The 12,504-nt window shown below is 41.7% G+C and overlaps 1 protein-coding gene across 1 annotated transcript in view; it reads right to left on the reverse strand.

Annotated features, from left to right (window-relative positions):
* AGGF1 (angiogenic factor with G-patch and FHA domains 1) overlaps positions 1-4,626 on the reverse strand; it is a 30,928-nt gene extending 26,302 nt beyond the window's left edge. Inside the window, exons 1-2 of the mRNA XM_007975932.3 lie at positions 4,043-4,626; positions 470-572 (exon numbers count right to left, since the gene is read on the reverse strand). Coding sequence (XP_007974123.2) covers positions 470-572; positions 4,043-4,240 — 301 coding nt within the window. The 5' untranslated portion in view covers positions 4,241-4,626. The remainder of the gene's footprint in view (positions 1-469; positions 573-4,042) is intronic.
* Between the last annotated feature and the right edge of the window lie 7,878 nt (positions 4,627-12,504).

Here is a 12,504-nt window from a genome sequence, read left to right on the forward strand (position 1 = left end):
GATGATTTCTTCTTGTGACGCATATATATTAAAACTCAGTATCTCAGCTATTTTGCCTCATAACACTCATGAGGCCATGGTGGTAGGCCCACCATTCCTACAAGGGTGAGAGAACTGACACTATACACAATTCTAATTAGAACACATCAACAAGAAAACAAATGGCCCTGGTCACAAGGAAGGCAGATACGGAAGCAGATGGCTAACTGCGTACCAAAAATTACTCAGTGAGTGTGTCACTGAAAACATTAGCAACATTACAGAAATCACAGGAATGACAATACATTTCTACTTTTTCCTCCAGAAGAACAAACTGATTACCTGAAAATACCAGATCATATGGAGAGACGTCAACAGCATTAACAATTCTTTTACCTTGATCTTAGTTTATTTTAAATTTAAAGAAAACTCAACATTAGCATGATTTGAATGTAACAGTATTAGCATATCCTCACTATAAGCTAAATACCTGAGATTGACCAAGGAGCATGGTTCTCTGTTTGTACTTCTACATCAGACTTTTTATTATCTTCATTTCTCCCACGTTGGAGTATTTTACTGAGTTCTTCCACCTGAGAGAAAACAAGGCTTTAGGGAAAAAAAAATCATGTAATGATCCTAATAATATATATACCAATCTCCCGCTGTTATAAATAATTGTTTTTCTTGATAAAAGTTTTAGAGAAATGTCAAGAGCAGCAAGTTTACCTTTCAGAAAAGCTAAAATTACTATTTTACTTTTTACATTTAAAAGACGTTTTCATTCCTAATCTCTCTTACTAAATGTCCAAATATCTCCTCCAAAAATCGAATAATGACACTTTGTGAACAGGGTCCTTTATTTCTAACAAATAAGATTGTTTTTATGTTAATATTTTAAAGTCAGTAGTTCTTTCTAAATAATTCAAAAATTTAAAAATTACAAATTCTCATCCCTACTGAATTATCTAATATTCATTTGGTATTCTCCATTTGGAATTAACTATCCACTTGAATATGTTAATGCCACTTACAAGCTTTAATACACATTTTTTCATTAAACAGTAGTCCTATAATTAACTGTAGCACAAGACAACAGGGAAGGTGACTGCCTGAGAGCAGCATCTGTCCTCCATGTATTTCACACACTAAAATACCCTTAAAAGGATGCTACTACATAGGACAGAGAGAAAGTGTGTGGAAGTGCCCAAAAGCAGGTAACATGCTGCCTCAGTCAATGTACCTCAGCCTGAGAGGACCTCAATGTGAGACAATGTCTACTACACACATGAAACCAAGTAAAAAACAAGCTTTTAAATACTTAATGATACAAAAAGCTTAAACAGAGAAAGGCAATAAAACTGATTATATACAGATTATCTGTGTACTTCATGAGTTATCCAATCTGTTGCTAATGCTGGGGTAGGAACTACAGTGAGGGAAGCAAGACACTGATCATGAAAAATTTGACACCCTCCTCTGATTCATGCAAGTACAGGCTCCATAGCTGGGAATTAGTGCCCCATTAAATCCCTTGCCCTAGGAGCCTGATTGCCTTGCCCTAAATCCTGGCTCTGGCTACTGTCTGTTACTATGAATTAGATTACTTAGTTATCTACTACCTGCTGGGCACTATACTTGATGCTTTGGATAACATCTCATTAATTCACAAAACCACCTGAAATATTCGTTGCCCTAACCCCAATTTTACACATAAAATATCAGACGAGACAAAGTAATTTGCACAAGGCTATTTTGGGGTCTTGTACAAACCCTATATGTACTATGGTTCTCCAGGTATCATTAATTCTCAAGCAAAACTTTTTAACTGCTCCAGATAAGACATATTCAGTAATTTGGAACGACAGTTAATCAAATCCACCCTCTCTCCAACCAAGGGAGGCTGACCAGGAGAGTAAGGAGTTATCACTATCCAAAGTAGAGTCAAGACTTTCTACAAGATTAAATTTTTAATACTGAACTAAAATGGAGGCATGTGGAAGACAGATGCTCCTCTTAGGCAATTACCTGCAGAAGTTCGCTTCTGCTGCAATTTAGTCAGAGAACTACTATTTTTTTGAAGTGTATTAAAGCTTATGAGGCATTAACATATTTAATAATTAAATCCACGTGGAGAACACTGAATGATATTAGACAATATGAATGGGAATTAACAGTTTTTAAATTTTCTAATTCTTTAGGGAGAATTGCTGACCTCCCGAAATATTAGCATAAAAACATTCTTTTCTGTAAGAAATAAAGGATCTGTTCACAAAGTCCCATTATTTAGTCTGATTTATCAAATTAACAGTTAACACCAAAATGCTGGCTCTTTGAAGATTAGCAAAAAATGTTTTAGAATCTCTAACGCAAGCAGTACTTCAACAATTTAGAATTATAAAGCCCTTTTCAAAAGGCTGTCATTTAAAAAAGGCTGTCATATTTTGCTCCCCTTTTTTTTTTTTTGAGACGGAGTCTCGCTTTGTCGCCCAGGCTGGAATGCAGTGGCGCGATCTCGGCTCATTGCAAGCTCCGACCCCCGGGTTCACGCCATTCTCCTGCCTCAGCCTCCTGAGTAGCTGGGACTACAGGCGCCCGCCATCACGCCCAGCTAATTTTTTTTTTTTTTTTTTTTTTTTTGTATTTTTAGTAGAGACGGGGTTTCACTGTGTTAGCCAGGATGGTCTCTATCTTCTGACCTCGTGATCCCCTGATCCCCCGCCTCAGCCTCCCAAAGTGCTGGGATTACAGGCCTGAGCCACCGCGCCCTACCCCTTCTCCCCATATTTTTTTTTTTTTTACCGTACTTGTATGCTCCTACACAGTTACACACCGTAGGTGTTCAAATTGACTAAACAAAAACTTTCCAATGTCATGATGTCAAGAACTCTATGTAACGGTCATACAAAGTCATTGCAACTCAGCAGTTATTTTCATAGTCCGTTTGGTAAAACATAAAGAAGTTTGATGACGTTTTAGTGTTCGGCCTATATACTGGTTTCAGGAAACGTACCAATAAATTATGAAGAACTAGACAACCGTCAAATTGAAACTAGTTACTATGTGGAAATAATCTGTTGGCAGAGAGTGCCTGCCAACAAAGTGGAAAAAAAAATACTATGCTCTTGGTTTTTGAGACAGAGTGGCACTCTGTCGCCCTGGCTGGAGTGCAGTGGCACGATCTCGGCTCACTGCAAGCTCCACCTCCCAGGTTCAAGCAATTCTCCTGCCTCAGCCTCCCGAGTAGCTGGGATTGCAGGAGCCCGCCGCCAGGCCTGGCTAATTTTTGTACTTTAGTAGAGACGGGGTTTCACCATGTTGGCCAGACTGGTCTCGAACTCCTGACCTGGTGATCTGCCCGCCTCGGCCTCCCAGGGTGCTGGGATTACAGACGTGAACTACCGCGCCCGGACAAGGCTTTTTGTTTTCAATGCGACAGTTTAAGTATTAACATTTGCCCCTACTATCTTGAAAACGAAATAAGCTGCTTAACGTCTCCAACAAAAGCAGTTATATTATCTTCCCTACTTCCACAAGAAAGCCCAAGTAAACGCCCAGAAGAGCAACCTTACACAGGTATAGCGTTCAAAAGTTTGTAAAATTGTTTCCTCGTGTTTTACTCCACCTTCACAACTGTGAGCTATCATTCCCATTTAATGGGGAACTGAGGCTCGGTATAAGTTTACACATCCAGTGAATGGCAACGATGGGATTCTGACTCAAGTTCAACGTTTTAATAAACTCAAATGTGCTCTACAGTAAATGCGCCTACTGCCAATGGGAAATGGGATGTTGGGGCAAGCGAGAATGAAGACTATGTAGCCACAGTACTTAAGTTCAATTCACGCCAGTCGCGAGACATAGATTTAAATCAAGTAACCTGAACTCAGCTTTGCTCCTGATGTACTTGGAATTGTAACTGCGCTGAACTTTTACTTATTTATATTTCAGGTACTCTACAGTAGTTCTGAGCCCCTGCCAAAGACCCCTTTCGAGGCCATCAGGGGCTTCGAAAGCCTCGCCTCGGGCTGGATCGGGCGCGGGGCTAAGGCGGACCGCGCACCTGCGTGCGGAGCTCCTGGTTGTTGCTTTCTGCGTTCTGGTACAGCCGTTCTGTGTGATGCAGCAGCTTCTCGATCTCCCGCACCTGTCGCTTGCAACTCCGCAGTTCACGTTCCAACTTCTCCACCTTCCGCCTTAGCTGGGCCAGCTCAGGCTCAGGGGAGGTGGGCGGCGGCGGGGACGGCGCCTCCGAGGCCATGAGGTCCGGCGCGAGACTGCTCGTTGCCGCGGAGGGGCTGCGTTCAGGCCGAAACGGACGCCGGAGGACCCAGAGGCCACGGGAGCGCGCGGGCAGCGAAAGGCAGCCTCACACCCGGCCGGCCGCGGTGGCCCCTGGCCATGACGCCCTGAAACTCACTTGTAGCCGAACGGGGCTGCGGACGACGAGCAAGGGGACTGAGGATGGCCCCTGCCCGATGTGCGCGGCCTGGAAACCGGAAACCTTTCCTGGAAACTACCTTCTCCAGCTACAGAAACAGACGCAGGAGCGTGGGATAAGGAGCCGGAAAACCACTGTCCAGAAAACCTGGGGCCAGAAGCGCTCCGGCAGCTCCCCAGTTGAGCCGGAAACTACGGCGCCAGCGGTAGGCGGGGCCAAGACGGAACAGGAAGCGACGGAAAGCAGGAAGGACCGATAGTGTGCGTGCGGACGTCTAGCCTGCGGTACCTGAGGGCGTGGAGAGCTGTTGGCAATGTGGCTACCGAAGCCTTAGAGTGATAGGGAGGCTTGCAGCCTCTGGTCTCAGACATTTGCACTTGCTGATGTTCTTTGAACAAACTTTTAGTATAGCATGCATTTCCTATCTCCTTGTCTTACAAATAAGAACAGAGTACTCCAGTAATGCTTTGTGGGGACTATAATGCTCTACTTACCTATGTCAACTGAAGAATGAGGAGGCTGATCAATTTAGAAAAGGGCTTTATTTCTCATGAAGGGTTACAGCCTGCAAGGTGGCCATCCTGACAGGCTTCGAAGCATAGCCTCTGGTCAGAAGCTGAGAACAAGACACTTGGAAGGAAGGGCAAAGGGAACAGAAATTTATGCTGAGCAGGGTGGCCAAATATATTCATGAGCTGTAGGAGGATTCATGAATATTTATGAAAGGAGAAACATGCACATGCACAATTAAGCTTCCTGCCTCTCTATGGGACCCATATTCAAAAAATGGTGGTGGTAGCATGATCCCAGTGTGAAGTTTTCATCCTGTGACGTCAAATGGCAAAGCAGAGGAGATGAAAACCCTCACTGTGAGTCCCTGGTAGATTGGCCAGAACTGCTCTGTGGTTGGTGGTCTCTTATCAGGAAGGAATGCTGGTTGGTGCGAAATCAGCCCAACTGTCCTATAGAACTGATGTTTATGGTTTCTTTTGAATAAACCTGGAAACTTACCCTCCCAGTCTTAAAACTTCAGAAAGTTACATTTGTCTTATCTGAGTTCCTTTCTTGGGAAGCCAACCATGAGGCCTCCCAGATAGTATCAAGGAACTGAAACTTACCAGATCACTGCATCTGGACAATGAGGCACCATATCCCTCACCCATTATGATTCCCTAACCAGCCACATGCTGCCTGTTGAACAAGTCCTCATCCTTACTACTTACTACTTCCTGTTTTCCCACATGTTTTCCCTTGCCATATAAACCCCTAATTTTAGTTGGTTGAGTAGATGAATTTGAGACTGATTTCCTATTCTCCTTGGCTGCAGCACCCAAATAGAGCCTTCTTCCCTGGCAATACTCCTTGTCTCAATGACTGGCTTTCTATGTAGTGTGCAATGGATCTGTTCAGTCAGTTGAGGGGCTCAGAATTTTACTTTTATTTCTCATTTAGTCATTCTGCTGGTTCCTAAGTTTAGACCCCCTGGGAAAATAGAGCAAGTACATTAGGTCTGAGCCACAAAAAGGAGCATCCCTGGTGGGAAAATAAGAGAGAGACAATATTCTGTGGAACAGGGGAGAAAAATGCTCTGGTTTGGTGCATTTATTTGGTCTTTTGTCGGCATGACCCTGGCATTGGTTCGCCAATATTTAAACTGATGAGAGCTTCTTTGGAACACACTTCCTTCCTTTGCCAGCGTCATTTAGAATTAGATCATGAGCTCAGAGTCCTGGGCCTGAGATTCATGGAGGTCAGCAGCTGTGTCGTGCAGATGCTCCTCTCTCAGGGCTCAGCACAGTGCCTGTCACAGAGCAGTATCCATAAATGCTGAACACAGCTGAACAAGATAATCCTGTTTGGTGTCTTAGATCAGTGGCCACTTCCATTAACTGTATTTTCTTATTTTTTGTATTATTGATGCTCTGGCATCTGGGGTCTCCTTGACCAGGGAGATACCCCCTCCAAGGGTTAGCTAATTTCTAGACATAGCAAACAACTCACCCAGCATGCCACCCACTGATCATCTACCTTCTTTATCAGACTGTTACACTCCATGCCAATATTCCCCTGCCCTCATCACTCCAGGGCCAAGTACCAGACAACTAGGAACAACTCCTACATCTCAGATCCCACTGAAATTATGCAAACTAAACCTGCTTACCCTGACTTGTCCATTCCTTCCTGCAAAAATCACATAATGTTTTTTGCCATATTTCCTCCCACTCCTTCTGCCTTCTTTTGGACCTTGGTGCTTCTCCACATTGCCTTGTGTGGCTTGGTGTGCATCCTCCTCTTGGGCTGGGTGAATAATAAACTATCTTTTTAATAGCAGATCATCTCCTGATCTGTTGGCCTCACTATAACTAAATAATAATAAAATCTAAATTTTAAAACATGGCTCTGTATGTATTTTTGTCTTGTGCTCTGCCACTAGATCATTCGTAAACAGTGAGCTTTCCAGCAGAGACCTGCCCTCTGTAGGTCCTGTACACATTCCTCCTTAGGCCTGAAGAGCTCTTTACAAGGCATTGTATCTGGAAACACAGAGATTCTACCTTATTGTCATGTCAAGAGTAACCCTCAAGCCATCAAAGGAAATTTAGTGAGAAGACACGGTATATCCCCTGTGATGTAGAAAAAAGATGTATTGAAAAAGAATTCTGACTTCCCCTGATGCATTATGACTCCACCAATGAACATATTGAAGTCTTTTTTAAAAGATGCCATTTTCTACTTTCTCCACCTTTGGGGGATAAGAAAATCCATAAATACCATTTGAAAGGTATCTTTAAGATGGTATTTCAGTTTTTAGTAATTAACTGGAGGATAAATAAGCTTATTAACCACTACTTCAAGCAGTGATCCTCTTATTTGTCTTAATCTATTCAAGGCTAAGTTATCTTTACCTTGTAATACCAGTCTGTACCTTACCTCTGACCATTAGAAAAGAATGACTTTTTTTTTTTTAGAAAAAGTCTTGAATATCAGGAATTGCATTAAGATGCTAGTATCGGAGGTGGTCTATAGTGGCTTATTAAACAAATTAGGGTGTTATCCTGTTACAGAGCCTAAAGAGGGGCAGTCCACGGCCAGTGACTCCACAGTTCTTCAGGGACCCAGGCTCGGTATGTCTTTCTGCTCTGCTATTCTCAGAGCATGTTTCCAGAGCCTCCAGGTTGATCCATGGTGCAAGATGGCAAGGGGTGAAAGGAATTTCCCAAAGCCCCACCCAATGGTTCCTGTCTACGTATCAATATTCACCCCTTGCTGCAAGTGGGGCTGGAAATTATGTGTATATGTGTGTTTTTCTAAGCTAGACATGTTATTCTCCTGGTAATATAGGGATTCTACAAGTGAGGAAGAAGGGCAAAATTCATGTTGAGTAGGTAAATAGCAGTATTTGCCACACCTAGTTTTCAGATCTAAGAGGTACTTAGCATAGTGGGCAGAGGCGCTGCCCTAAAGAAGCATTCAACTTGACACCCTTCACGATTTGATTTTGTTTTGTAATGTTTTTTTCCCACATCCTCTCCAATAAATTATATGAACCATTTTTGTACTTTTTGCCATTATGAATATAATGAGGTATTTCTTGCTGTTTTAATTGATGCTCCTCTGATTACTAGAGAATCTCATGCATTTGTTGAAATAGATGTATGTTGAAATGCCTATATGTCCTTTCCTTTCTGTGAATTGCCTATCCATATCTTTTTTCCCATTTCTTTCTTGTTATTTTGCAGTTCTTTATATAAGCAAGGTATTGCTTCTTTATGAGTTTTAGATATTACAGATATCTTCTCCCAGTTTGTCATATATCTGTTAGCTTTGTCCAGTATTCTTTGTTAACCAGGAATTCTTAATTTGTATGTAGTGAAATCAGTCTTTATTTTATTTTACTTTTTAAATTTTTATTTGGCTTTACAGTTTAGGGTTTCATGAAGATTTTCCTTACCCCAAGTCATATTTTCTTCTATTGATCTTATAATTTAAACTTTCGCATTTGTTCTCTATTCCAACGGGGGGGGTATTCAGACATGACCTAGTTTTCTCAAGACTATCCCCTTTGCATTGCTTTGTAGTACCACCATCATCTTCCATCAGGTTCCCATCTTTATATGTGGGTCTAGTTCTGAGCTTGCCATTCTTTTCCGTTTGTCTGTTAGTCTGCTCCCATGCTGGAGCCATTCCGTTTTTATCACTTAGGTTCTTTAGTATGCCCTAACTGGTAGGGCAAGGCCCTATTTTGTTTTTCTTTTTCAAAATCAGCTTATTCATAAACCTCTATTTTTCCATAACATTTTAGAATGAGCTCCTTGAGTTCCAATGGGATTTTTATGAAGATTACACTGAATGTATAGATTTATTTAGGGGAATTAACATAAAACTTTATTTAGTCAATTCACATACTTTTTTTGCTTAATATTTTTCTTGGACTTTAGTACAATTTTAACACTTGTTTTGGGAAAGGTCTTGGGCATTGTTTCTTAAGTTATTTCCTAGACACTCTGTAGTTTTATTGTGAATAAAATTTTATACTGTAGTATATTAAAGAGGGAAAGAAAAATCGAAGTGATGAATAGGTTTCTAGGTTGGACAAGGAAGGTAGGGACTATTGGAGAAGAGTATGTTGCATGAGGAGGAAGGGATGCTTTAGGTTTGATTTTGTTGATTATATTGAATTTGAGGTGTTCAGTAAATAGTGAGCACTGCAGAAGCCTATCTGAAGCTTGAGAAACAGATCTGGCTGTAGAACTAGTACTGTGTAAAGCAAACTCAAATGGCTCCAAGGGCTAGGGAGATAAAGCAAATGAATGGACAAGGCAGCTACTACTCAGCTCCTGAGAACTGCGGAGACATGTGGGAATGTGGACCCTGTGTTGCAAAGCTTCTGATTTTTCAAAAACAAAAAAATTCAATCAGGATTTTTATGTGAAATCTCTCTGTTTTAAAAAACTGGTTCAAATTAGGAAAGTAATTTCTGTAACTTCAGTGTCATATGATTTATTTTATTTTGTTTTGTTTTTTGAGATGGAGTCTTGCTCTGTCTTCCAGACTGGAGTGCAGTGGTGCGATCTCAGCTCACCGCAACCTCGGCCTCCCAGGTTCAAGCAATTCTCCCACCTCAGGCTCCCGAGTAGCTGGGACTACAGGCACCCATCACCACAACCAATTAATTTTGTATTTTTAGTAGAAACAGGATTTCACCATGTTGGTCAGGCTGGTCTCCAACTCCTGACCTCAGGTGATCCACCTGCCTTGGCCTCTCAAAGTGCTGGGATTACAGGCGTGAGCCACCATGCCCAACTGTCATATGATTTATTATAAGGAATTGACTCATGTGGTTATAGAGGCTGAGAAGCCCCACAATCTGTTGTCTGCAAGCTGGATACCCAGGAAAGCCTATGGTGTCATTTGAAGGCATGAGAGCCAGGGAGCCAACGGCATAGATTCTAGTCCAAGTCTGAAGGTCTGAGAACCAGGAGTGCCAGGGGCAGGAGAAGATCAATTTTCCAGCTCAAGCAGTCAGGCAGAGCAAGAATTCAACTTTACTCTGTCTTTTTCTTCTATTCAGGCCTTCAGTGGGTTGGAGAATTCCCATCCACATTGGGGAGGGCCATCTGCTTTACCTAGTTTGCCAATTCAGATGCTAATCTCTTCTGGAAATAACCTCACACACACCCCAGAAATAAATATTGAAGGAGATAAATGAGCATCTTGTGGCCCAATCAAGCTGACACATAAAATTAACCATCACACTTTGGAAATTGCATCAATGGCCCCAGTTCTTTATCTGTCTTGCTTCCTCATCCTTTGACATGTGATTTTGTGGTTTTCCCCACTAAAAGGGAAGAATCTCCCCTTCACCTTTGAGCTGGTTTGGCCATGTGATTTGCTTTGGCCAGTAGAATGAGGTGATGTGCCAGAAGAGTGGCACATCTAAGCCTAAGTCCCAAGGCCTTAGTGATTCTGTTTGCCCTCTGGAATTCCTGCCATTGCCATGAGAAGAACATACACAGGCATGTGTGTTGGTCTCAGGAGAAAGATGAATACAGGGAGCAGACCTCTCCTAACTTAGATGCTCTAGCTAAGACCAGCTTAGAGCAGAGACTTCAGGAAACCCTCAGATAAATTAGCAATCCTGGTGGTAGTGATCAACCAGCCCACACATCGCCCCTAGGCTTGTAAGAAATAAGGAAGGATGGTTGTTTAAAGTCACTGAGGTTTGGGTGTTTAGTATGCAGCAATAGCTAACTCACACTCAATCTGATCTAGAGCCATTCCAGGAGCCTATGAATTTAATCAGGCTGGAGTTCAAATGCCTGAGATATTATAATATTCCACAACAGAGGAATATTGTCAATTCAATAAAAGCTGATTTATATCCAATTTCTTTTAGAGTGTCATCAATTTATATTTAATTAATATCTACCTGTCATAATTTATATTGGATACGGTGGGTAGCCAACATTTTCTTACCTGATTCAACTTTTTGATGCCACAGGAGAATATCTGGGGAGCCATAGCATTTTGATAGTTATGATTTATTGCCCCATATTACTTTTGGTCAATTGACCATTATCTGTTTCCTCCCCTGGAGGCCCAAGAAAAGAATGGGTGGGTATAACATTAAAACACTGGAGTGACGGTAAAGGAAGCCAGAGGAAGCTAGGTAAGACACTCTTCTCCACCCCCAGCTGAAATTCTTACATTTTGTACCTTCCTTTTATGATAGTATAATGAGTAAAAACATTACTGTGTCATGAATCTTCCCACATCCTCCTCCCTTCTACTCTCCCTTAATAATAAGAATTCAAACTGTCAAAGGACAGTCTGTCCCACTGGACCAATTCGAGGTCTTTAGAATGCAAAATCAATGGTTCATACTAGAGTAGTACTTAAGCTCTTTGTGGTGAGAATGTTTTTAAAAATTCTAGTTCATTATGGATTAATACTTTTGTAAGACACAACAAAATGCATGAGTGAATGGGAGAGGAGAGAATAAGGGATGCAAGAAAGGTTACTGGGCAGTGTGAAATGGTGCCCTTTTAATAGTTCTCAAGAAATGCCAAATCAGTTTGGATTTTTAATTTTAAAAAGATTTTTTGGCTATTTGAACTGTGCTTTTTTGAATGCAACTGGCCCATTCCAACAGGAATTTTTTAGTGTTAAAATTGGATACAAAATACAAAAATCAGCAACCATTGTTAAATTCTTCTGAGGATGTTCATTGCTCGCTAGTGCCTTTCAGGTATCCTACAGCATAAGCAGGAAGGTGCCTACCTAGTTCTTTACAAATCACTCAAGCTAGCTCTTGCTCAACTATGTCTAATTGCCTGCTGCATAGGTCATATCTTTTTCCTCAGCCTAAACCTGAACATGAGCCTGAGCCTGTAAATAATTTTTATTCAAAATATTAGATTCATTCATTTTCTCACTGTCTCCAAGGTTCCTGGGAGTTAAGCCCTTTCTGGCTGCAACTTTAAAAAGTGTTTTTGTGGCAGGCACTGCTAGTTGTCAACCCAATAGCCATATTTTCCCCTTTCTGACAAGAGAACCTGAATTTTCTTCTGGGTAGCAATGCATCTAGCTAAAGTGTACATTTCTCACTCTTGTTTGCAGCTAGGTGACCATGTGTCAAAGTTTTGGCCAATGAGGTATAAGTAGCAGACTACAGGCAAGGTTTCTGGAAAAGCTATAGTTTCCTGTTGTATTAGTCCGTTTTCACACTGCTGATAAGACATACCAGAGACTGGGCAATTTACAATAGAGGTTTAATTGGACTTATAGTTCCATGTGGCTGGGGAAGCCTCACAATCATGGCAGAAGGCAAGTAGTAACAAGTCACATCTTAACATGGATGGCAGCAGGCAAAAGAGAGAAACTGTGCAGGAAAACTCCCATTTTTAAAACCATCAGATTCAGTAATCTCCCACTGGGTCCCTCCCACAACACATGGGAATTACGGGAGCTACAAGATAAGATTTGGGTGGGGACGCAGAGTCAAACCATATCACCAGTTTAAAAAAGATCGCTTTGGTCTTTTGTTTTTGCCTTTCTCTTTCTTCTCCTCCCCACTACCTGAA

This window comes from Chlorocebus sabaeus, chromosome 4 (genome assembly GCF_047675955.1).
Source record: "Chlorocebus sabaeus isolate Y175 chromosome 4, mChlSab1.0.hap1, whole genome shotgun sequence".
Taxonomy (NCBI): Eukaryota; Metazoa; Chordata; class Mammalia; order Primates; family Cercopithecidae; genus Chlorocebus; species Chlorocebus sabaeus.